This window comes from Mustelus asterias, chromosome 2 (assembly GCF_964213995.1).
Source record: "Mustelus asterias chromosome 2, sMusAst1.hap1.1, whole genome shotgun sequence".
Lineage (NCBI taxonomy): Eukaryota > Metazoa > Chordata > Chondrichthyes > Carcharhiniformes > Triakidae > Mustelus > Mustelus asterias.
The window spans coordinates 104,532,669-104,559,937 of record NC_135802.1 but is presented as its reverse complement, the minus strand read 5'-3'; the positions used below and the strand labels follow the sequence as shown (position 1 = coordinate 104,559,937).

Genomic DNA, 27,269 nt, shown 5'->3' with positions numbered 1-27,269 from the left:
TGCCGGAAGAAAATCAACAGGTTTGTGGAGGGTGGAAGATGGAGCCAACCAAGAGCATATTGGAATAATTAAGTCTCAAGGAAACGAAGATATTAAAAATAGAAACTTTTCATTTGAAAACTTTTAGTAATTTGTTTATCTACAGCAGGAACTCTTGATATACCTCAAGAGGTTCCTTTCATTTTCATAGAATCCCTACAGTACAGAAGGAGGCTAATCAGCCCATTGAATCTGTACCGACCGCAATTCCATAACCTCACACCTTTACCCTGCTAATCCCTCTGACACTCAGGTCAATTTTTTAGCATGGGCAATCAACCTATCCTGCACATCTTTGCACTGGGAGGAAACCCGTGCAGACTGCACATAGACAGTGACCAAGTCTGGAATCGAACCTGAGTCCCTGGCGCTGTGAGGCAGCAGTGCTAACCCATTGTGCCACCCTAAATTGGGACACCAGGATTTGAACCCTGGTCCTAATGCTGCCAAAGCACATACTCTACCGCTGAGCTATGTCATCACCCCAAGCCTACTGCACCTGGAATTACCAGGCAGTCTCCCATCCAAGTACTAACCAGGCCTGAATCTGCTTAGCTTCTAAGATCAGATATTTTCAGACTAGTACGGCTGCAGGCATCTTGATGAATAGATATCAGATTTGTTGGTGCATCCTTTAGTTGAAGTAAATGTTAGAATTTAACAGCTACAATTAATTCAACAGCTTCACGTCACTTTTCATTGGCTCACACAAACTCCACTACTACTTGCTCTGAAGTAACTAAGCTTGTTTTCAGATTGACAGGCTCAGAGTGAACTCTTCCCAGTTTATGTTTCCAAAGGCAGCTTGAGGTGAAATGAAGGATGAAGGTAATGATTTATGTGTTATCTGAAGACTGGAACCGTGATTCCTACGGATCTTAATGAAGGCTGGAATGAACATTGGGGAAAAATGATTTCATCCACTTGGCTTGATGCCTGAAGCCTGGAAAGTCAGTGCATGGTATATTTCTGGATTGCCAACAATCTCTTCTGTTACTCAGAGCAAGGAAACATCTTTAATCACTGAAGCATGATTTGCTCTTTTTCCTTTTCCTCTTGACGACAGAAAGATGCTGCAGCCTCTAATTAGCACTTCTCCAGTGCAGATCGCTGAAATTCACAGCAACACATGGAGAAAGATGTAAACTCCTTTCCTTCTCTCCCCCATAGCATCTGAAAGACTCCTTTAGGATATGACTTTTCAGTGCAGCATTTAAAAGAAGCACACGGGGAGGGGTTTATGACTGCATGCTCCTGCTGCAGACTTTCAGCAATAAAACACATTGGGCCCGATTTTACTATTGTGTCGCGCCCGTTTTCGGGCACAAAAACTTGGTAAAGTCGGGCGTGAGGCGATTAGCGTGATTTGTGCCCGCGTTTGCGCAGATACCCACTTTACCAAGGCCCAAAAATGGCAACATTCCGAACCGCGAAACGGGCGCAACAGCAATTTAAATGCATTTGCCTGTCCAACTTTTCCAGCATTTCCCCCTTTACCATCACGTTCACCCGTCCAGATTCGGCGCGAAACAGACATGCTCAACAAAGGTCTGTTTCGGGCCCTTCAGCTTCTGAAGAGGTAAGTTCAGAACTTCCAACGGCTCTCTGACTCAGATCAGTGGTGGGGGGAGGGCGAGGGAGGCGGATCAGATCATTCTCTGATGGGGGGTGGGGGAGGGAATCCTGATCATTCTCTGGTGGTGGGGGGGGGGGGGGGGGGGTGAGGGGAGGGAGGCCTGATCATTCACTGGTGGGGAGGGGGTGGAAGGAGGGAAGCCTGATGGTTCTCTGGTGGGGGAGGAGGGGGGTGTGGGGGAGGAGGGCCAGATCATTCTCTGGTGGGAGGGAGGGAGGGGGGGCCAGATCGTTCTCTGGTGGAGGGGAGGGAAGTGGGTCAGATGTATCTCTGGTGGGGGGAAGGCCCGAACGCTCTCTGGTGGGGATGGGTGGGGGGAAGGAGGGAGGCCCGATCGCTCTATGGTGGAGGGGAGGAGGGAAGCAGGCCAAATAGATCTATGGTGGGGGGGTGGGTGAGCAGGGGCAGGGGGGGTCCGCTGCCACTCTGTGGGCGATAGGTGGGGGGAATGGGGGGTCTACTGCCACTCTGCGGGTGATTGGTGAGGGGGAAAGGAGGGCAGGGGGTCGCAATCGGTCTGGGTAGCGGGGAGGGTGGGTGGTCCGTGGGGGTCATCGCTCCTGCTTTTCGCTCCCGGGCTGCTTTATCCGCTTTTTGCAGCCTGGGAGCGATGTGATGGGGCGTGTTTTTTTGAATTTTTTTCTCACTGCGCATGCGCAGTTCAAAGCTCCGATCGGAGCTGCAGCGTTTCAGGTGCGATAAGCCCCGCCCACAGCGCGATTCAGACGCGTGATTTTTTTTTCAGGCTAAGGGCGTATGGGGGCGCCTGAGAGCAGTTTTCCAAGTCAGATCTGAATTGCGCCCAGATTCAGCACTTAGAATCAAAATGGTAAAATCGGGCCCTTTGAGGAGATTTTACACTGGCCTGAATTTCATGCTTGGTGTGCTCGCAAAGTCGACAGGCCCGAGAGCAGATTGTACATCTGCGGCTGGGCGAGGCTGGGTTCTCAATGCAATTTCACGCTGGGTAGCCAATTAAGGCCCACACAGTGTGAAATACATCTTCAGGTTGACCTGACAATGCAGGCGGGAGGGTGGGAACGAGTCAGGTGCTTGGTCCAATGGTATCCACGCAGGGCTTTGGAAACTTCAATTAAACTTCCAGTGGAAAATCAGATAAGTCCTACAACATGGAAATGAGTTTGGTGTTAATACTGTGGCTTTTCAGCCAAGAACTGATCCTGACTAAAATCTTCATTGAGTCAAATGTATTTGTATATAGTGGCTCTGAAATGTGCCTTGAAAATCTGCAGGTTCTGCCCAGCATTTGCCCATTGGTCTAACTAAACCTTGTGGTGGCAGTGAGGAAGATGTGGGTGGGGAAAAGTGTTGGGGAGGGGCTTCCCTTCCTCTACTTAAAGTTCATGTTATTAGTGTCACAAGTAGGCTTACATTAACACTGCAATTAATTTACTGTGTAAATCCCCTAGTCGCCACACTCTGGCGCCTGTTCAGGTACACCAAGGGAGAATTTAGCATGGCCAATGCACCTAGCCAGCACAGCTTTCAGACTGTGGGAGGAAACCTGAGGAAATCCACGCAAACATGGAGAGAACGTGCAGACTTTGCACAGACAGTGACCCAAGCCGGGAATCAAACCCGGGTTCCTGCCGCTGTGAGGCAGCAGTGATAACCACTGTACCACTGTGCCACACTACACCAGTGAAGAAAGAAAGAGTAATGAATAAGCATAATTCCAGCACCTTTCATGGCTTTAGTAGATTCCAGTGTGCTTCAGGGACGCACGCCCAACATAATTTTGTGCAATTCTATGTGCTTTGGGTTGGGCATGTGCCCGATCTTGGAATGTAAGATTCGGGCCATTATTTATTCTCCTTTTCCAATATGAATGGAAATCCTGCAAGAGCCACTAACCTCCCTATCTAAATTCCCAATATACACTCTCAAAGCCAACTATGGGAACATGGGACTTAGGAACAGGAGTAGGCCATTTGGAACTTTATTCCTGCTCTGCCATTCGATAAGTTCATGGCTGATTGTGGTCTCAGCTCCACTTTCCCAAATACGTGACTCCTTTATCTATCAAAAATCTATCCAGCTCAACCTTGAATAAATAAGTGGTTATGAAAAACTTGAAAATACTTTACACCCTGTTTTAAAAATATATTTTCATCTTTATTAGATTTTCTTGGATCTGCACATTTTCCTGACTTTATATTGCCTACTTTTACAATTCATGTTTAAGGAGAAAAACATTGTGGCTGATGGATAAACAATCAGACTGGAATGAACACATGGAAAAAAATGGAATCCACTGAAGGGAACACAGATTTGTAAAATTGGCCATACTACTTCAATGTGTTCCTTTTATATACTTTCAGATGAAGTAACCAACAGGGAATACTAATTGAGCATCAGAGTCAACGTGCCATTGCATTCTTTTACTGGTCCAGCTGGGGGTTGGACAGTCACTTTGTGCAACAGATCATCCAGAAGGAGTAAACGTGAAAGAATTTTTTTCTAATGCCCTCCCTTCTCCTTTTTAATGCTGGGATCAGTGTAAGTTGTACTGCATTTTGCTATCGCAGTGGAAACATTACAGAACTCTCTTAACGGAATTTGAAAGAAAGTTAGCCCACGGCCACAAAATGATAACATTCTGGGCGAGAGCCAAGCATTCGCCCATTGAGACTGCCAGGCCTCACAAGCCAGCTGGACAGTTCCAGATTAATTATGTTAGGGCTCACAACTAAGTCATGGCATTGTCAGACGTGGCATTCTCTTTGAACTCAGCTAACAAAAAACAAAACCTTTAAAAGAATATGGCTCACCTTTCTGTCCCTCCAAATAGTGCACACATCTTTTAATTTGTTAAATTATTAAATTGGCAGGGCTTAAAGTGGCTCAGAAACTCATCTATCTGCATCTCCTCATGATTTCCTGGCAATTGATCTTGCTGGAATATGTGTGAATAGATGAGGGGTGGTTATATAAATAGGATACTAATGCTGATAACCTGGACATTACTGCATTATCTGTCATTTACATTGTTTCAAAGTTTGAGTGTAGGGGGTGTTTGGAAAGGGGAGAAAATAATTTTGTGGTCATCATTCACAGAGCATAAGCTTCAAACACCTGGGGCCGTATTGCAAAGATGCGCTGGGGAATCCCGTTTGGAATTTACTCGGTAAGGGTTTGCACAGCAATTTCCCAGATTACAAGCTCCCCCTGCCCTGCATTGGGAAATATCTGAGAATGGGATTTAAATCAGAAACTTTACATGTTTCCAACTGGGCTACACAATTGTTACCCAGAAAAAGTTAGAAAGATGAAACCATTTCTAACTTCTGGGTAACTATTGTATACACCTAGGCTGATCCCCCCTCCCTCATCCCTCCACTACCTCCTCACTGCAGGGCTCCCCCACACTCTCAACTACACCCCCATGGGAATCACACCCCCGCACCGGCAGGGGCTCCTAACCTTTCTCCTAACCCCCAGGCAGGCCTTACTCTCGACCCCCCACCCCCGTCCGCGAGGCCTGACTGGGCCTGAGGCCCAATCCCCCTCGCTAATCTCTGATGGCCTCTCAAACTCCATTGGCACCCCTATCTCCGACCCATGCCATGAGCTCCGATCCTCCCACGACCTCCGATCCCCTCTAACCCCCAAACCTTATCCACTCACCTTAGACACTTACCTTTACCCTGGCCTACCATGGACTTTTAAATTTCAATGGACCTTTAAACTTACCTATTTTAGAAGGAGAGACGTCTAGACTCTAAAGGTATCATGGGATATGGGGAGAGTGCTGGAGTATCTTGCTGAGATAGAGGATCAGCCATGATCATATTGAATGGTGGAGCAGGTTCAAAGGGCTGAATGGCTCCTGTTTCTATTTTCTGTGGTTCTATGACACAGCGCGAATGGGCAAATGAAGGCACAGCTATGAAGATCAGAATATTAGCTATAATTATTGAAATGGTCTTATAGTACTGACAGCTTAGACCCAATTTTCCTCCTTAATATTCATGTAGTCCAGCAGAGGGCACTCTGCAATGACTAGTAAACCAGTTTGCATTTCCATGAATGGTGAAAACTGTAAGCTCTATAGCTCTGTGACTCTATGGCTGGAATTTTACCGCCATGCCCGTCCTGGAACTGGGCGGGTGCGGCTCGCAGAATGGAATTCTCCGTTGGCCTTGGGTGGGATTTTATGAGCCTCGCCTTAGCGAGTTCGTAAAATACCGGCCTATAACTCTGTGACTCTATAACTGCTGCTGTTCACATTGCATCTTGCTAACACAGAAATATCTGACCAGAATTCATAACAAGAGTGGTATGAGAAAAAAATTCTATTTCTCGTTATGTTGCCACATTCATGCTTCAAATTCCAAGATAATAGTTGAAGGGAGGACACAACAATTAAACTCTCACAACCTGAATTGGCAGCCATCCAACGGTGTCCTTGAAGTACAATGACCTCTGATCTTTCCGGAAGGCCAGAGCATTTTCAGTGTTCAGGTTTTCGAGTTCTTCTTCACTATCTACAACAAATATCTGAAAAGAAAATGGAACTCTTTCTCATTTGATTAAATATTGTTTTGATGTTACAATTTCTTCAAGAAAGCCAGGATGGATGTAGTGTGATCAATTGAAGCAACGAAACAATGTTAGAACCACACACTCTTTCTGAATGCAGTATTTTCATCGGTGGATTCCAATCTTATACACTGGGTATTTAACTATGGACCAAATATTCTGAGGAGTGGCATTGACCTTCAGGTTGCCACTTCACACCTTTTTTTGCACCAAGGTGGAATGCCACATCTCTGGCCCAGAGCTTTGAATCGCGTCCCTTCAGAAATGCAGCACATATCGGTTCTCAGAATCCTCCTTTGTGGTGCAGGGTCGTCAGGGGAAGCCAAGCCACACATGTTTACATCACTCACTGCTGTATTTTCACTAACACACTGAGAAGCTTTGGGACATTTAAATAGCTTTTCACCATGTTAGTGAATGAGTGGAAGTGACACAAATGGGTAAGTGCTTCGGGTGGCAGGGTGGGTATGATGGCCAAGTTGGGTTGATGAGTCAGAAGGTCAAGGGGGGGAGAGGGGCAGGTGGAGGGTCATGGAGAGGAAGTCAGAGAGTCGAGTGTGGAGTTGAGGGTTTGGGGGGAGCCGGTAGGTCAAGGAAGGGAGTCAGAGGTCAAGCAGAGGGAATGAGAGGGTGGGGATTTTGGGGTCGGATAGAGAGAGGACATGTCCTCTTTTCCTCTTGCTCTGCCTCATTTCATTCAGCTCATGTCCAACCCTTGTTGCCCCCTGTGATGTCTTGCCTTTATATTGTGGTTTGTTGTCTTCTTGTCTCCTGGGCCTTTTCCTTTTTCTTATTATTCCTGTTAGTTTTTTCTTGTGCGGCGGAAAATGTTGATCAACACTTGGAGGAAGAAGGTAGTGTGTTCGTGGGTTCTGCCGTATTTTAGGTGGCTGGGTTGAGGTGGGTGTGTGTTAGGGGGAGGGGGTTGTTAGGTTAGGGACTTTTGTTGTGTTTCCGGGGGTTGGGGCGGATGTCAAGGTGGTGTGTGTGTGTGTTGGAGAGTTTTGTTTTGTTTTTTCTGGCTGGGGAGGTTTTTGTGTATCTGCTGCTGAGTAAGTCTCTGTATTTGCGGGTGTGGGGGTGGTGGTGGTGGGGGGGGGGGGGGGGGGGGGCGAGGCAGAGGTTCTCCTGGGGGTAGCAGGTGAGCTACTGGGGGAAGGTCAGGCAGTGAGGGGAAGATTCCTGGGGGTTTCCTGATAGGGACGATGATGGGTAGGTAGTGGGTTGAAGGGTGGTTTGTTGTCTTCCCATGTCTTGGCTCATATGCCTCCTGTGTGTGTCTGTTGGGGTGGGCAGATGGGAGGGGGCTACCGGAGCTAGTGGGATGGAGTGACTTTTTGTTTCTGGGTGTTTAATGTTGCAGTGGGCAGGATGGTGTGGTTTGGATTGGGGTAGTATGTATCAGGCTGGAATGGGGGCATTAGTTGGCGGAGCAAGGGGATATTGGAACATCCTTGTTATCAGAAAGGTTTATAGATTTGGCATGAAGCAAGAACCTTTGTTGGCAGTACAAAATTACTTCTTTGACAAATTATTTATTTATTAGTGTCCCAAGTAGGCTTACATTAACACTGTAATGAAGTTACAATGGAAGGGTACACCGAGGGAGTATTTAGCATGGCCAATCCACCTAACTAGCACATCTTTGGCGTGTAGGAGGAAACCGGAGCACTCTGAGGAAACCCACGCAGATGCGGGGAGAATGTGCACACTCCTCACAGGTAGAGATCCAAGTTGGGAGTCCAGCCCGGGTCCCTGGCCCTGTGAGGCAGCAGTGCTAACCACTATGCCACCGTGCTGCCCATAAATGAACAATTTCACATATTTGGTTTCCATGTCTGTCTTCTCACAATGCTGTCTTCCCTGTTGTTCACCTCCCCTTTTACCGCCATTTCTTCCTTGTTCTCCCTTGCCTGTTTGCCTTGTATCCTCCAGATTGATCTCGTGTGCCATCTCATTGCTCCATCCCTTCGCCTTCTTGTTTTGGTTCCCTTGTACCCTCTTTCTGCTGCTCTGCTCTGCTCTGCCAACTCCCCCATTGGCATCTGTTTGGCGGGGGGGGGGGGGGGGGGGGGGGTGGGGGGGTGGTTTGGGAGAAAAACTGAGGAGGGGAGGGGTGAGGTTTGGGGGGTGTTTGATTCATCTTTGAGTCTGTTTGGGGTTTTTTCTTTTTATTGTGTGATGTCTGGCCTTTGGCGATGGTTGTGTCATGGGGTTGGTCTTGGTAGGGCAGTAAGTCAGTTATGGCCCTTTCTTTCTGTTTTATGGTCAATATGAGAGAGTTTGGTGAGGAGATGAGTCCATGGTGGGCCCAGGGGTTCTTTCTTTGTTTAACAGTATATATTTAGGGGTGTTACGGGGGAGGTGTCCTTTGGGATGCGGTTACTTAATGGTATGTTCCTACCTTGAATTCTGTCTCAGTACTCTCTACTTAGCTTTTTCTCCAGCGTGAGGGAATCCCCAGACTTTGGGGGGCCTAGTAGTTTGTGAACGTTATTATGTGGTTCCCTCTTGACCTGTGACTCATGTTTGTTATGATTTCCCAGTTGTGTCATGTTCCTTTACTCCTTTCAGTAGTGTTTGGTTGGATGTATTATTGCTTTCTGTTTGTTATCATTCATTGTGGTTTTGGACCTCCATGTAGTTGACCTTTTCGGTCCATGTCTTTCCCTGTTCTTGTGTGGCTTGTGTGTTCCTGTGTTCTAGGTTTAGGCCATTAGGGGATCAGGTTTTCATTTTATAGATCCACACCTTCTCTGCTCGTTTTCTTACTGCTGTGGTCCAATGAACATTTGTGTCTCATCCTGTGATAGTTAGGGCTTCAATGCCATGTTGCATGAAATGTCTATTTATGGCCTTGTTTTCCTTTTTTGCCCTAATCCCACTGAGGTGTCCAGAGAGTCTTTCCCTTAGCGTGTTGCCTGTTTCTCCTAAGTATATTATCTTGCATGTCTTACATTGGATGGCAAACACCTCATTGTGTTGGTTGCATTGGATTTTTGATTTTAGCTACGCTGATGTTAGTGTGGTGGTTTTTTATTTCCTCCAGTGTTACCAGGTGTTTGCAGGTCTTGCAGTTCTTACTTCTGCAATTCCCCTCCTTGGGCAGTTTTATCCTGCTTCTGACTAATATATCCCTCAGGGTTTTGTGTCGTTTATAAGCTGCTACTATGTTCTAGTTCTCTAAGGTTTTTGTTGTTCTTTTTTAAGTTTTCAAAGTAGTTTTTGACTATTCTACTTATTTCCCTACCCTGTGGACTGTATGTGATGATTAGTGGTATGTTGAGTTTATTTTCCTTTCTCTGTACTGGTTCTCCTTTTGATTGATCTTAGGAAGTTTGATCCGAGGTGTCTCAGGAATCTCTTGGTGTACCGTCTCACTTTAAGTGCTTGGAAAAGAATTGTTGTTGCCTCTTCAAAATCTGCATATGTGGTAGAAGCAGGATAGTTGTGATTTTACTAAGTCCCTAAATATATATTGTGGGAGGTGTCTGTGTGTATGTAGGAGTGCTTGTGTGTCCGTGGGCTTGAAGAATACTTTAGTAGCCAGTTTGCAAGTACTTGCATTATTGTGTGGTGATTTAAATACTGTCATGTCCAGGAAGTCTGTTTGGTCCTTATGTATTGTTCTTTTCATTTTAATTGAGGGGTGGTTGTTTACTGTGTTGCTGAAGTCCTTCATTTCTGCCTCAGTGTGTGTTCATACTCCCCAGGTGTCGCCCAGGTAATGTAGTGGTGTTTTGCGCTATTTCTTAAAGGCGCTGATCTCCCATTCTGCCATATAGATGTTTGCATATGCTGGTGCAAATCTTTTACCCATGGCTGTCCCCTTGGTCTGTAGGTAGTACTGGCCATTGAATTCAAAGTCATTCCTAGTCAGTCCGAGGTGCAGTAATCGAATTATTACCTCATCAGGTCTGCCTGCCTGGGGTAACTTTCTGAAAGCTATTCTTACTGCTCCAATTCCCTATCTGTTTCTATGTTTGTGTATAGGCTCTCAATGTCCATCGTGAACAGGAGACTGTTTGATTAGATGGCCAAAGAGTTTACCATTTGTACAAAGTAATACGTGTCTTTGATGTAACTTGGGTGTTTCTTTGATATTGGGTTCAGGAAGTCGTCAATATATTCGGCTATATTGTTAGATTCACTACCACGGTCCGAAACTATGGGTCTGCCTGTGGGTGCTGTTCCGGGTATTGTCCATGTGTTTGGGCGTTTGGGTATTTTTGGGAGTATGTAGAAGATCTTGGGGCGTGGGTGATGACTTGCTAGATATTTCCTTTGTCTTTTGTTGATGTATTTGTCTGCTAATAGTTGATTCAGGATGTTCCCTATGATTTGCCCGGTTTCTGGATAGATTGGTCTTTCTAGTTGTTTATCGTGTTCCCTGTTTTAGAGGCATCTATGTGCCTCAAGTAGGTATTGTTGCCTGTCCATGATGACAATGTTGCTACCTTTGTCTGCTGGTTTTATTATTATGTTCCTGAGTTTCCTTATGGCCTGTCTTTCTGTTTTAGTGAGATTTGGTTTGTTTTTCAATTGTGGGATCCTTGCTGTTTTCTCCCTTGTTGCTGCAATAAATTCCAGAGTCTCCATGCTGATTTTGTCCTTGGGGGGGTTTCCATTTGGGTTTTGGTATGAATGGGGGTGTATCTGAGACGCCCTCTTCAAAGTGGTCTACTAGTTGTTTGAGAGCTCCTTTCGTTTGGCTGTGGGTACATAGGAAAGGCCCTTCTCTAAGGTCCTTCTTTGTGTTTCTGTTATTTGGAAGATAGTGCTCAGGTTTATGACTGTGTCATCCAGCTTAGGGGATGTGTTAACCCTAGCATGCGTGGGTGGGGGTTGGAGCTGGGAGTCGGGATGGAGTCCGGAGTCAGAGGATTGGGGATGGAAGGGGTTGGTGGAGAGGTGTTGGAAGGTCAAGTCAGGGGAGTCGGAGGATGATGGACTTGTAGTCAGAGGTAGATTGAGGGGGTAATTGGAGATCAGGGGGAGTGAGTCAGAGGGTCGGGGATGGAGTCAGGAGGTCAATGAGTCATGAGGGTTAGGATGGTCCTGCAATTGGGGTGGGGGGAGGGAGTTGAAATAGCAATCTACACAGATTTATTTTTAAAGACTATTTCTAGGTCTATAATGAATAATACAAGATAATTTTCCAACTTTGTTTTCTGCTATGGATTTCATTTGGAGGGATATCTTTATGTTACCCCTTCATCCAAATCCAATCACTTTATGGTTCACATAACTATACAAACATATGTACAAACATACACACATCCACAAAATTAGCCAAGTTAAACGCAGCATTGGAACTGAATTGGATAGTGAATCAATAAGTCAACTATTTTTGGAATATAAATTATGGTTTCCACCTAAGGTGTGTACTTACTGCTGGCACTTGTGGAGAGTTGACCAAAGGTGGGAGCTCACTATATGATGGATTGCTTACGGTCTGAGGGAGATTACAGTAACATCTTCCTACTGGCCCTGGGAGTCCTCTTTCACCCTTTGGTCCAACCATTAGGCGACCTTTTATATGAAAACAAGCGAGTTAGTATTTAATAATGGCCAGTCAGGAACAATGTGCCTCTACTTTTTTTTACTCCGTGGTTGAGTCATTTCAGTGAACATTCCATACTTCTTATACACATGGGTGGCACAGTGGCATAGTGGTTAGCACTGCTGCTCATAGCGCCAGGGCTCGATTCCGGCCTTGGGTGACTGTGTGGAGTTTTCACGTTCTCCCCGGGTCTGCGTGGGTTTCCACTGGGTGCTCCGGTTTCCTCCCACAGTCCAAAGATATGTAGGTTAGGTGGACTGGCCGTGCTAAATTGCTGCTCAGTGTCTAAAGATGTGTAGATTTGGTGGATTAGCCGTGGTAAAATGTGTGGCGTTACAGGGTTATGGGGGGGGGATAGGGCGGACGATAGGGCCTAGGTGGGATGCTCTTTCAGAGAATTGGTGCAGACTCGATGGGCCAGGTGGCCTCTTTCTGCACTGTAGAAATTCTTTGGCTAATGCAACCATTGTGAAATCAGGTAGTTAAATAAATCTCCTTCAAATGATCTTTGCTAGCCATATGGAAAGAAATTGAAGGAGGCAGTGGGAGAGGAGTTTAGAATAATATATCAGACAGCATTCAGAAAAGAACATTGAATTATTTTGCTTTTGTTGTCATATCACTGCTCATATAATAAAAGCAAAATACTGCAGATTCTGGAGATTTGAAATAAAAACAAAGTGCTGGGAATACTCAGCAGGCCTGTCTGTATTTGCAGGGAGAAAAACAGTTACATTTTCAAGTCCAATCTGTTTTCTCTTCAGAACCAAAGTTCTTTAGTTCTGAATCTGAAGTGTTAACTCTGTTACTCCCTTCATGGATGTTGCCAGATCTGCTGAGTTTTTCCAGCACTTCTGTTTTTATTTATTGTGATATATTGCTGCTCATGTCTGGTAAACAGTGGAACAATGCCCATTTATACAGTACTAGATAAGCAGTTATCTTCTATCAAGCGTGTATTGCAATTCAAGCAATTTTTTTCAAACTAGGCACATGCCCTTTGTAGATTTCCACCAAGGGGCAGAACTGAATGTTCTTTCCAGAGGCAAGCTTGGATGCAGGGGCAGGGGAGCGGGGAGCAGCATTAGGACAGATAGATAAAAGAGTTTAAAGGAATGTCTGAAAGAAGTGAAGAGGTTTGGGGGGGCATTCCAGAGCTTTAGAGACTGGACACAGCCACCAGTGATGTAACAATTAAACAGGGGACGCTCAAGAGGCCAGAATTGGATGAGCGGGTTGTCCGGAAGGCCCCCAAATTCTGCCCGCTCAAACATGCACTGTGAATGCTGTCAGGAGACCGACCCACCTTCTGACGTCAGTATTTTCAGGACCAATCTACCATGGCTGGCAAAGTCCAAAGTTCCTACTTTTTGTGCCATCTTCAAACCTTACTTTCCCATATAGCTTTGTACCATCAGCAAACATAAGTGCATTACACTCTGCCTTTAAGTCATGAGTATAGATTGCAAACATGAGGCCCCAGCATGGATCCTTGTAGCACCCCACCAGTATCAGTGTGCCAACCTGAAAATGACCTATTTACTCCTTTTCTTTGCTTTCTGTCCTTAATCAGTCCTCTAACAATGATGCCAGCAACGCCCACATCCTATGAGTGAATAAATTGAAATTTAAAATTTCCTCATTAAATTCCACTTATGACCATACTTTAATTTATTCCACTTTTTTAATGTAAACATTTATTTTAAATGGGTTAGTGCAGGAAGATCAAACAAGTGCAATTATCCACTATCAGATAACAATAATGGACCAAGTTTTGCTGTCAGAGGTAATCTAGCACTCTGTGTTCCGTGGTGTAATGGTGAGCTCGCTGGACTTTGAATGCAGCGATCTGAGTTCAAATCTCGGTGGAGACTTGCTTTCCTTTAGAAACACTACTTTAGTGTTTCCCTGCCTACCTCTAACTTCTCGGCCTTTTGGCTAAGATCAAGTGTAGTATCAACGGAGATATAAAGAAGAAGAGGTAATCTAGCACTGCAGTGAGGGAAGCAGCACGTTTGGGACCAGCGTGAACAAGGCAAGCAACTGTGCACCTTTATAAGAGTGAAGTACAAATTAGAATGGGGGAATTTAATGTCAAATCAGGTACAGAAGAGAAAGAAAGAGAGGGGAAAAAAACATTGAGCGGGATTTTACAGCCTTGCTCGACCCGAGACCAGGAAATCCAACCCGAGGTCAATAGGCCTTCCCACTGTCCGCCCCTCGCCCGTGCCGATTCCTGTGGCTGGTGGGCTGGTAGAATTCCAGCGATTGGATCAAGTGAGAGACAAATGAAGACAGAAAGCAAAAGTAAAAAATAAATTCAATTCGAAATTTAACATTTCTAAAATCTCCAAAACCAGTTTTTACAGGAAGTAATTAATTTTCAGGGCCAGACATGTTATCTGGCAGCACTTAACAACTATACAATGTTAAACAGCCACTTTGACTGAAAAGGACAAATTTAACTTATTGTGGTGAGTTTAGTTTATACTTCCTGCACAAACACAGCAACTTACAACATTCAGTGCTTTCAGTAGAGAGCCAAATCAGAAGATGCCATTTCTGTGGAGCTAACAGTGGACCATCACAACATGGACAGCAAATTTTAGATACTTCAGTTTAGCCGTACATCTGCTTCATCGCCTGAAGTTGCTGCACCATTTGTGTAGAAATAACAGCGAACACCATTAACCTCACTGTTATTCAGAGAGAAAAAGTGGCCCAATATCTTCTCATACCTTAAAACAATTGTACTTTGTCCCGTGCATCAATGTACTGAGTTTCTCACCTGATGTTGAAATCCCTGGAGGACCAGGATGACCAGATGGTCCTGGTGGACCCGAAGGTCCCATAATTCCAGCTGGACCAATTTCCCCTTTTAGTCCCTTATAGATAAAGAAAAGTACATTATGTGACACAGTAGATACCTGTTGGAAATTACACATTTCTGATAAAATAAAATAGTATTCATTCTTATCTCATATCATCTTAAAATGAAAGTCAATATTACATTTCTATGCCTGTTGTTTAATTTTCTCTTTATTCATTATCATCAAATTATAGACATTACATCAGGCAGGTATTATAGGGGTGCTTTTGTAAGATTCCATTGTTGGCGTGAAGAATCATTTGATGCCAATATGAGTTTATAACCCAATAGCTCCAATTCTCCAAACTTGCTTGTAACTTGTAGAAAAGTTCCCAAAGCTCCTATGCAGCTTTTTGGGGTCCAAATATAGCGATGGCCGGTTTCAACTAGGTTGGTGAGTCATCACAGACATAAGCATAAGAAAATAAGGTATTTCCAGTGTTCTCACTGATCATTAAGCAATGATAGGATATGTTGTCCACTGTTGGCATATGTGAGTAACACAGACACAGCTGGTTAGCCCTTCTATCAACTGCTACTTCATTGTTAGAATCACTTGCAAATCATGTCATGCAAAGACTATTCAGTCCAATGCCCTTTTATCATGGTTAGCCCCACATATAGATAGTCGGAATTTTATATTCTCTGCAGCTGACCAGTTGGTCAACAAAGTCACTTAAAACTTTGTCACAAAGTAATTCTTTGGATCCATCTACAAATAAAAAGTTCTCAGCAAACAAAGGAGAATCAATCAATAAACAAACATTTGGCCAAGACTAAACACCTCTGCCATACGGTGTGAACTCAATACTATTACAGTTATGTGGCTCTTCCTTTTCCCTGTCTGGTTGGTGCTATCCAACCACAAAGCTGAAAAAAAGGAATCTCTTTGGTAAGAGCTTCCATCTCACTGAGGACACTTCAGGCCAGCCCACATCCAACAACCTGCTCTGAAAACTCTGCTCACATTTTGACAGCTGTGACAAACTCCATCACAGCAGCTGAGACAATCCAGAACATTCCACAACAATCAACAGCATTCTAACTAAACCAACCCATGATATTATTTTAAAAAAGGTCAATTTTCCTCATCTCTCAATGTTAACAGATCCTTTAAAGAAGTTCCAGGATCCGAGATTCGCATTTCACCAAAAGCTAATCAGTTCTTCCTTGGGCCGTGTCCTATCTGTGTATCAAGTTTCATGGAAATCTGTCCATATTGTTCACAAACAAGCAGACTAACTGGGCAAAAAGATTACATCTACCCAACATCAGTGATGGAGGTAATAATTCAAATTAATTCACCTTTAGAAAACAAGGGCACAAAATTTGGATCCCTATCATTGATGTTAAGGAAGTTGGTGGTCCTGGAGTGGGGCACTCAAGGTTGGGAACTTTGCCCACTTCCAGCGTGGTCTGCATGGTGCCCCATGAAAGGGCACTCATACATGTGTCTGCTTCATGCACCTACAACCTCCCAACTGGCACTGGCATGATATCAAAAAGCCATAATGACTGATTTGACACTCTAATTACAGTTTGGACCATGCAGGACCATTCATATCTGCTGTCACTCACCAAAAAACACCTGCTCAGCTGCAAGAGGGGACCAGCACTAATGTTACTTAAAGGCTAAGCTCGCAACTTATAGGTAGGGCTATTTAGAATAACTTCTGCTATTGCAAATTCTCTGGAAGTAGTGTGGGCTATTTTGAAAGTGTTGTTGGATTTGGCAGTGAGTGTTGCTGCATTCTCAGAGGGAGGGATTCAGTCAGTGGTCCACTTAAAGGTTGCAACAGGAATGAGGGTTGCAGTGGCAGTGCCTCTAGGTCTGCAACAGGGAGATGGAACAGAGGCTGTGGAGAGGGAAAACTCTGCGTGCTGCTCTCTGCCAGATTCCTCTATTCTTCATGGGAATAACAGGCCAGCCAACGCATGTAGCATCTCAGTGTGCACTCTTATCTGCGTTCTCCCATATATCACTCCATCCAGACACCTGGAGCAGAACACATCCTATTATTCCCATTGGTGGGCTGTCATAAACAATCCGCTCCCCTGCTCCTGGCTGTAGTCCTCTCATGCCCAGTGGCTCACCACGCTGGACTTTACCTCACCCAACCCCTTCACCAAGGCCCACCTGAATGGTCTCAGTCACCGCGGACCCCATTTACAGCCACACTGCTGAGACTGAACTGCTATCAGCCTTCTGATTGGCTAGCAGCTCCTGCAGCGGGGTTCTTGTCATTTAAAAAGACAGGAGTCCTGAGGTTGACTGACTAATTTCTGGACATAGGGAAAATGCAACTGGGGGTCCCTCAAACGGCTGAGGCAGAATTACCCCCAGAGTTGAGAAGTGATATAAAGTAGGAGCATCCCATCATCCTCAATGGGTCTCAGGGAACTTGGATGTCACTGTCTTTGTTGCTGCTAGCTCCATCATGCGGGGAACCACCTCCTCCATAGGGCTCAAGCGATGCACGCTGCCCATCTACTGCGACTGCTGCTCTGCTCCTTCCTATTGTGAGGTACCTTCTCCTGCTGACTGAAGGGGGAGAATGATAATGATTACGTTGCACAGTGTTTGGGTGTCATTCCTCCCACAGCTAAATAGCTAGAGGTATGTGCAAGTAGCAGGATCTGGGTGTGCAGCATTGGCAGGTGTTTGAGGGTGAGGTGAATTTTCTATTCACTCGTTCACGGGATGTGGGCATCGCTGGCTAAACCAGCGTTCATTGCCCATCCCGAAGGTGCAGGTGAGCTGCCTTCTTGAACTGCTGCAGTCCGTACGCTGTAGGAACACCCACAGTTAGGAAGGGAGCTCCAGGATATTGACCTAGCGACAATAGAGGAACACCGATATATTTCCAAGTCAAGATGGTGAGTGGCTTGGGGGGAATTTTAATGTCATGGTGTTCTAATGCATTTGTTGCCCTTGTCCTTTCCAATTTGATACACAGTGCAGCACAATTTCATTACTGTCGAGCTCTGTGATCAAGGAACAGACTTTTAATTCACTCCTCAGGTGCTCCTTGCTAATCATCCACTCTGGATCAGGTAAGAATTCTCAGTCAATGCCAAGTAGAAAGGAATATTCCTTTAATATTTTCTACTGATGTAATACTACTTTTTACTTTATTGCTAAAATTCATAAAGAGAAAGTTTCTCCAGAACTTTACTATCCTAAGCATTATAAAGTGATGGAATATTCAAAAAATCGCTTAGTCTTTGACCGATTTGTGTACCATTGATTAAAGGCTCTGAAAAAATCTCACTTAACACCTCTTTAAAATATATATTACAACACTTAAAACATCCTTTTCTACCTCTGTCTCCCTGCTTCTAATTTTTTTCACAGTTATGCCTGGGGGAAATAAAACAGGAAATATAGTACAGGAGCACGGAAACATGTCAGGGCATAACATCACAAACCTTATCAGGATTCAACTATTGCTCCATATAGTTGGAAAGTAAATCACAGCAACCGGCTATTTATGTCTACAAATATGCCACATCTGCTTGTGTTATAAATAAGATGTGGAAATAGAAATTCAGTAACCATTTTTGAACAGGAATCATAAAGTTAAACTGGAGTTAGAATCAAAGAGGATGTGCTGCAAAGGTTTAAAGTTTATTTATTAGTGTCACAAGTAGGTTTACATTCACACAGCAATGAAGTTACTGTGAAAATCCCCTAGTCACCACACTCTGACACCTGTACAGGTGTACTGAGGGAATTTTGCATGGCCAATGCACTTAATGAGCACGTCCTCAGACTGTGGGAGGAAACCGGAGCACCCGGAGGAAACCACTCGCAGACATGGGGAGAACGTGCAGACTCCACACGGACAGTGACCCAAGCCAGGAAGTGAACCCAGGTCCCTGGCACTGTGAGGCAGCAGTGCTGACCACTGTGCCACCGAGTCGCCCCTAATACTAAGTCTAGAAGTTATCACTGTTGGGATGGTTAATAGCTTGTGGTTTAAAATAGAAGTGGGAAGTTTTTTTTTCTTTCCTGAATTAGTGAAAGTTTTTCACAGGACATCCAATCACAGTGCTCCTATATTAAGAAGTCAACTAAAATATGAAGACTCTTTCAGGAAATAGATTGGACTCCAGCATGACTAACATGCGGCAGCCTCCTTACAATACCAAGGAAAGTATTTTCAAAGGACTTTTTTTTAGCTCATTAGAACAGAATCAAAATGGTGTTGACGAAAGGCCATGGCCCTAAAACCGATGTTCAAACAGGCAATGCCTCCGCAAAAAAATATTTATTCAGTAAGAGCCGGGGACTGGTGTTAACTCTGTGCAAGTGGGTGGATTCTGAACGAGTTCAAATCTCACCCCTGAATTTGAATTAGTTTGCAACCATAATTCAGAATATCAGAATATCTATATTGCCTGTAAATTTAAGATATATTTCCATATTGTTTCTGATGGTAACAAAAAGTTAAATTTAGAATCAAAGGAAGGAATTGTGTAATCTCAAACATGGGCAACACAAAAAAGCAAACAGGGTAATTTATTTCCACTTAATATAATTGCACTAGAAACAGTCTAACAGCAAAATACTGTAAAATTTGTCTAAAGGCAAGTTGAATATAGAACAGCAGTGCAGTATTACCTTGTCAGTGCCAGCTTCTTGTTAAAGCAGTGCAGAATTACTGCCGGTGCCCTGTTCTCCCCTCCTAACCTTACATCTTCCTTTGTTTCAAATATTTATCCCAACCTCTTTCTTGACTCTCTTGCGGATAATTTAAAATTGGTTATCTCTTATCACTGCCTCCCTTAGAAAATCCTCTTCAGTTCATAGAACCTTGAAAAAATCTCCTCTTAACTGTCCTCGCCACAGTATCTCAAGTCTCTACTCATTACTATAGGTTTTCATTCTTATCGTTGTGGTGATTTTTAGGCTCCTGCAATGCTCTGTCTCTAATGGGATACCAGAAATGGCACAGCCTTATTGTAACTGAACAAAATTATTGTTATCCCTGCACTGCCTGCTTTATTATGAAACTCAAAATGCCTTTTTTATGACTTTGCTAATGAGCATCCATACTTCAAATTTTTATTTCCGACAGAGTAGTTCATCAAAGTCTAGTCACTCTACAGTTACAATTAGCACCATATATTTTACTGACAGTCGAACTATTCTTCTCTGAGATCTGAGTGAATAATTTTAACCAGGGCTTGACATAGAATACTTTATACTGAGATTTAAGACACAATTCCTCTCTAAAAAGGTAGAGGAGATTGAAGAGTTGGGAGATGATTCACCTGAGATTTTACAGCTGATTCCTCATTGAGAATTGACAGACAGTTCTTCATTAAGATAGTATTCTATGGTGATTATTATGCAGAAGTGGCTATTTAATGTGCCTGAAGATTAAGACAGAGCCTAACAGAACAATGAGTATTCAAACATAACGGAAGATTAGAATAATTCAAAGCATGTCCTAGGTCATGTGATGGAGTGGGGCTGGGGGCAGGTGATCTGTGGAGGTTGTCTGCTTCTATGTGCTTTATTGAACGAAACATGCTACCAGTTACAGTGGTGACTGTTACAAAAGTGCAGTTAGCTTGCATAAGATCCTAACTAAGCATTAGAGTGAAATTTTCCCATCCCACCCACCACAGGAGTCGTAGCGAGGCTGGGACACGAACCATGCAAAGGTCCATTTACCTCGGGCAGGATTTTCTGGCCTTGGGGCGAGTGTGGCTGAAAATTCCTGCCCTTAGGCTGCATTACCAGAGGTGGCACTCTCAGTGAAGCTGGACACCTAGGGAATAGCCTTAAATGAAGGAATGTAACAGAGCTTGAACTGGAGCAGTCAGTGCGTTCCCAGATGAAGGACCTGCTATTTGATTCAAATAAAAAGTGTGAGGTGGAGGAAAAGAAATTGAGAACATAGAAACCAAACTATGGTCCATCAGGAAAGAAAACCTATCAGCAACACTTTTCTTCTATTCATTTGTGGGGTGAGGGCATCATTGGCAAGGCTAGCATTGCTGCCCAACCTGGATCCAACTGTGTGGCTAGGCCATTTCTCAACAGAGTTAAAAGGCAACCACATTGCAGTGGGTCTGCAGTCACATGTAGGCCAGACAGAGGAAGGAAGGTAGATTTCCTTGGATGGGCACAATTGTAATGTGGAACTTGTTCAAGGAACAGCTACTACGCGTCCTTGATAAATATGTACCTGTCAGGCAGGGAGGAAGCAGACGTGTGAGGGAACCGTGGTTTACTAAGGAGGTTGAATCTCTTGTGAAGAGGAAGAAGGAGACTTATGTTAAGATGAGACGTGAAGTCTCAGTTAGGGCACTTGAGAGTTACAAGTTAGCCAGGAAGGACCTAAAGAAAGAGTTAAGAAGAGCCAGGAGGGGACATGAGAAGTCTTTGGCAGGTAGGATCAAGGAAAACCCTAAAGCTTTCTATAGGTATGTCAGGAGTAAAAGAATGACTCGGGTAAGATTAGGGCCAGTCAAGGACAGCAGTGGGAAGTTGTGCGTGGAGTCTGAAGAGATAGGAGAGGCACTAAATGAATATTTTTCGTCGGTATTCACACTGGAGAGGGACAGTGTTGTCGAGGGGAGAACTGAGATGCAGGCTGTTGGACTGGATGGGATTGATGTTCATAAGGAGGAGGTGTTAGCAATTCTGGAAAGGGTAAAAATAGATAAATCCCCTGGGCTGGATGGGATTTATCCTAGGATTCTCTGGGAGGCTAGAGAGGAGATTGCAGAGCCTTTGGCTTTGATCTTTGTGTCGTCATTGTCTACAGGAACAGTGCCAGAAGACTGGAGGATAGCAAATGTTGTCCCCTTGTTCAAGAAGGGGAGTTGGGACAACCCTGGTAATTATAGATCGGTGAGCCTTACTTCTGTTGTGGGCAAAATATTGGAAAGGATTATAAGAGATAGGATTTATAATCACCTAGAAAGGAATAATTTGATTAGGGATAGTCAGCACGGTTTTGTGAAGGGTAGGTCGTGCCTCACAAACCTTATTGAGTTCTTTGAGAAGGTGACCAAAGAGGTGGATGAGGGTAAAGTGGTTGATGTAGTGTATATGGATTTCAGCAAAGCGTTTGATAAGGTTCCCCATGGTAAGCTTTTGCAGAAAATACAGACTCATGGGATTGAGGGTGATTTAGTGGTTTGGATCAGGAATTGGCTAGCTGTAAGAAAACAGAGGGTGGTGGTTGATGGGAAATATTCATCCTGGAGTTCAGTTACTAGTGGTGTACCGCAAGGATCTGTTTTGGGGCCACTACTGTTGTCATTTTTATTAATGACCTGGATGAGGGCGTGGAAGGATGGATTAGTAAATTTGTGGATGACACTAAAGTTGGTGGAGTTGTAGACAGTGCGGAGGGAAGTGGCAGGTTACAGAGGGACATAGATAAGCTGCAGAGCTGGGCTGAGAGGTGGCAAATGGAGTTTAATGCGGAAAAGTGTGAGGTGATTCACTTTGGAAGGAGTAACAGGAATACAGAGTACTGGGCTAATGGTAAGATACTTGGTAGTGTGGATGAACAGAGGAATCTGGGTGTCCATGTGCATAGATCCCTGAAAGTTGGCACCTAGGTTGATAGGGTTGTTAAGAAGGCGTACGGTGTGTTAGCTTTTATTGGGAGAGGGATTGAGTTTCGGAGCCAGGAGGTCATGCTGCAACTGTACAAAACTCTGGTGCGGCCGCATTTGGAGTATTGCGTACAGTTCTGGTCGCCGTATTTATAGGAAAGAGTGGAAGTGTTGGAAAGGGTGCAGAGGAGATTTACCAGGATGTTGCCTGGTATGGTGGGAAAATCGTATGAGGAAAGGTTGAGGGGCTTGAGGTTGTTTTCGTTAGAGAGAAGGTTAAGAGGTGACTTAATAGAGGCATACAAGATGATCAGAGGATTAGATAGGGTGGATAGTGAGAGCCTTTTTCCTCGGATGGTGATGGCTAGCACGAGAGGACATAGCTTTAAATTGAGGGGTGAGAGATATAGGACAGATGTCAGAGGTAGGTTCTTTACTCAGAGAGTAGTAAGGGCGTGGAATGCCCTGCCTGCAGCAGTAGTGGACTCGTCAACATTAAGAGCATTCAAATGGTTATTGGATAAACATATGGATGATATTGGAATAGTGTAGATGAGAGGGGCTTTAGACCGGTTCCACTGGTCGGCGCAACATCGAGGGCCGAAGGGCCTGTACTGTGCTGTAATGTTCTATGTTCTATTAAAGGACATGGGTGAACCAGACAGGTTTTTATGGCAATCTGGTATTTTCCATGATCACTATTACTGAGATGAACTTTTTGATCTGGATTTTCACTCTAGAGGTGGGTAAAGGGAGTTGAGATTTGCAAGCGTAGCATGCCCACCTTGGGAGAAAGTGCCAGCAAAGGCAGGATTTTCATTCCAGGGGAACGGGTGAAATTGGATGTTCTGATGCTTCATCACATTATTTTATTTAATATTAGGCCCTCTCGCCCTGACCCGCACAACCCCTCATCCACACCCATACCCAATCCATGCCAACTCATGCCCCTCTACTCACCCCCATGACATCTCATACCCTCCATGCCAACCTATGCCCTCCACAACAGCCCAAGACTGCCATATCTTCAATGCCAACCTAGGTCTCTATACTTACCCCCATTGACCCCTCATACTGACCATGCCAGCCTACAGCACTTCCATGCCCATTCACCCAGTATACACTATGTGCAAAACCAATTAACTCTATAGTTCTTTTTTTATTCATTCATGGGATGTGGGCTTTGCTGGCTAGGCCAGCATTTATTGCTCTTGAGGAGGTGGTAATGGAGAGCTGCCTCCTTGAACCAGTACAGTCCATATGGTGTAGGTACACCCACAGGGCTATTAGGAAGGGAGTTCCAGGATTTTGGCCCAGTGACAGTGAAGGAATGGCGATATATTTTCAAGTTAGGATGGTGAGTGGTTTGGGTGGGAACTCCCAGGTGGTGGTGTTCCCATGAGTCTGCTGCCCATGTCCTTCTAGATGGTGGCGGTTATGGGCTTATAAGGTGCTTTCTAAGAAGCCTTGGTGAAATCCTGCAGTGCATTTTGTACATGGTACACATTGCTCCAGTGTTCATCAGTAGTGGAAGAAGTAGATGTTTGTGAATGGGGTGCCAATCAGAGTACTCCAAATCCACATTTCAGAGCTGGAGCTGTGGCTGGAATCACTGTGGAGCATCTGCAAGGATGAGATCTTCATGGACAGCATGTACAGTGAGGTGGTCACACCACAGGTAAAGAGTGCACAGGCAGAAAGAGAATGGATGACTGCCAGACAGAACAAAAGCATTAGGCAGATAGTGCAGGAGTCCCCGAGTCCATCTCCCTCTCTAACTAGGTTTTCCAGTTTGGATACTGCTGAGGGAGATGATTTCTCAGGGAATATAGCAAGCGCCAAGTGTGTGGCACCACGAGTGGCTCAGTTGCACTGAGGTGGGGTACGGGGAGGTAGGAGGAAAAAAGACTGGGAGAACAAACAGATAGGGGGCTGTTTCATAACTGGAACAGAAAGCCAAATCTGCAAGTGTTTATTGTAATCTCAGGATGCTATGCTGCCTTGCTGGTGCCAGGACAAGGATGTCACTGAGAGGTTGCAGGACATTCTGAAGAGGGTCATGGTCTGTATCAGTACCAATGACATAGATAAAAAGAGAAAGCAGAATATAGGGAGCTAGGAAATAAAATAAAAAGCAGGCCCTCAAAGGTAGTAATTATAGGATTACTTCCAGTGCCACATGCTGGTGAGATCAGGAATAGGAGAGTAGACCAGATGAATGTGTGGAAGGAGGAATTTAGATTCCTGAAGCTTTGAGACCAATTCTGGGCAAGATGGGACCTGTACAAGCTGGACAGGTTGTATCCCAGCTAGACAGGGACCAATATCCTCACAGGGATATTTGCTAGTGTTATTGGGGAGGTTTTAAACTAGGTTGACAGTGAGATGGAAATCTGAGCGGGGAGACACAAGAGAGGGACAGGAAGATAGAAATGAAAGACAGAAAAGTAGAAAGCAAAACTGCAAGACAGAGATAATGAGGGTTGGTAACAAAGAGGGTCATTGTACAAAAAATGTGTAAAAAAATGTTAAAAAGACCAGTCTAAAGGTTTTGAATCTGAATACATGAAACATTCAGAATAGGGTAGATGAATTAACAGTGCAAATAGATGTGAATAGAATATGATGTTGAAATGGGGGGGGTGGGGGAATTCGCCGGCTGTTCACACCAGCGGATTTTCCGGTCCTGCTGGCAACACACCCACTCGTGTGGTTTTCGTGGAAGCGTGGGATAACATGAATGGGACTTCCAATGGGAATCTCGCAACAGGGAACAGCGTGCCACCTCCCACCACTGAGAGACCCACGCCCGGGAGGTTGGAGAAATCTCCCCAGGGGATCAGCCTTGGTCATATCGAATGGTGGAGCAGACACAAAGGGCTGAATGATCTACTCCTGCTTTTATGTTTTTCCTTGTTGTGTTATCTCAAATCCTCTATATTCCTGAGCTTTATGAGTTTGAAGCCTAAATCCTGTTCTCTCTGTGTTTCTTCTCCTTTGCAAAGATTCTCAGCTCTATTTTATATATTTTAGTCTCTAGTCACCACTCATTCTAATAGCTCTCATTTGCCTTTTTAAAAGCTCTGTTGGACGTGGTCAAGGTAAGAAATCACTGCATAATTGCTACATTAAATGCTGATAAACGTGTTGAATATTCTTGGAATAGCTCTCCCTTTCCCTTTCTTATATAGAAAGCTCCCGTAGCAATTTTCTGGGCCGTTATCTCTGTCGAGGACATATCTCGAACATAGTCACTGAGACATTGCTAATCCTGATTGGGGGAGTGGGAGGTGACATCATGAGCCATATGTGAACCATCTCTCTGAAGGTTAAACGCATCAGGGAACAATGAAGAACAAGATGTCTTTGTGGACATCCAATAGAAATAGCAGGGATTACCTTGACCATCTGTGCCTTGCCAATGGCCAAATAAATAAATGATTGATATAAGATAACTAGAAATAAGACTTTTGTAGATCCTCGTCAATCCTTCATTATTGTACAGGATGGAGCTTCCTGTCTTAAATGCTGTCATCAACGCTTATCCCTTCTTTTGTTCTCTTTCTCCTCCTTGATTCCTCTCCAAGTTGAAATCAAAACCTATCCCATTATCTTCTATTCTAATTGTAATATCATAATTCTGGAAGTCTGTATTGTGCTGAATCTTCTCTTCTTCCTACAAGCTACAAGATTTGAAAACTCACATTCAGCATCATATGTTCACTATAGTTTTTCTTCTTACACTTTTCCATTTGGCGATATTCCATTCCGTGGCCCATCGCTTTTCATATTTTTGAATAAAAAAGCTATGCATGTTTTTTTTTTGTTTCCTTCCTGGTTTTCTTTACTCATCTGCAGTTACTGATATTTGGCAGGAGATAGTTCCACAGGCACTAACTGCTTCCAGTATCTCATGTAAGTGCCAGTTACTTATGTGTGAGCAAATACAGTGAGCATCAGCAGGGATTTTCCGTGTAGAGTGTGTCCAACATCAAGACACGGAGTGGACAATTTTCCTCTGCAGGATTGACCTCTGGTGGGACGGGGCATTCATCTGGTCTTCCTTATCCTAGATCTATGTTCCTAGGTTTGGGCTTATTAGAAATGCACATGGAGCTCCCGGCAGGTTTCCCAACTAGAGGAAGGAGGTCTATCCCAGCGGTATTACAGTTAGGATGTTGCTGCAACATATCTAGAACACAGAGCGTATTAAAGGGGCAAAATCATAACAAAAGTCCCACTAAATGTCTCAGCCTAGCCCAGGGTCTTCAGCAGGTACATTTTATTGGCAGAATCATAGAATCCCTACAGTTCAGAAGAAAGCTATTCAGCCCATCGAGTCTGCACCAATCCACCTTTTCTTTAATCTTACCCAGGTCCTATCCTCATAATCCCACGTATTTACCCCGCTAATCCCCCTAGTTTACACATCTTGGGACACTAAGGGGCCATTTCACATGGCCAATACACCACGCACATCTTTGGACTGTGGGAGAAAACCAGAGCATCCAGAGGAAACCCACGCACACACGGGAAGAATGTGCAAACTCCACGCAGTCACCCAAGGCCGGAATTGAACCCGGGTCCAGGGCACTGTGAGGCAGCATTGCTAACCACTGTGTCACCGTATGGAAGCAACTACAGCACCCTCTCCCTCCATGGAGGACATCACTGAAACATTGGTGTTGCAACCAGATCCTACTGTCATCTTTCACATGCTGGTTCACAGTTGGTTGGAAAGGAAATCTGTTGACCACATGGGTCCCAATTCCCTGCCTCTTGGGGTGGGATGGAATATTGAGCAGCTGTTCGAGCAGGGGTGGGATGGACAATTGTTGGTCACACAGTGAGGCTATGGTGAGCCTCATTGCATTGTCCACAGCAATTTACCTCATTTGAGGTAGAATCACAGAGGACAATCCCTCCACCTGCCTCCTGATATATCCAACATGTTTTAATTGACAATAATCAGCAGTGACATCTTATGCTAATTTTCTCTTGCGTAGCCTGAAACC

The 27,269-nt window shown here is 44.5% G+C and overlaps 1 protein-coding gene across 1 annotated transcript in view; it reads right to left on the bottom strand.

The window, feature by feature from the left end:
- colq (collagen-like tail subunit (single strand of homotrimer) of asymmetric acetylcholinesterase) overlaps window positions 1–27,269 on the bottom strand; it is a 108,063-nt gene that overhangs the window by 6,507 nt on the left and 74,287 nt on the right. Inside the window, exons 13-15 of the mRNA XM_078228356.1 lie at window positions 14,590–14,686; window positions 11,631–11,770; window positions 6,077–6,196 (exon numbers count right to left, since the gene is read on the bottom strand). Of these exons, the coding sequence (XP_078084482.1) occupies window positions 6,077–6,196; window positions 11,631–11,770; window positions 14,590–14,686 (357 nt within the window). The remainder of the gene's footprint in view (window positions 1–6,076; window positions 6,197–11,630; window positions 11,771–14,589; window positions 14,687–27,269) is intronic.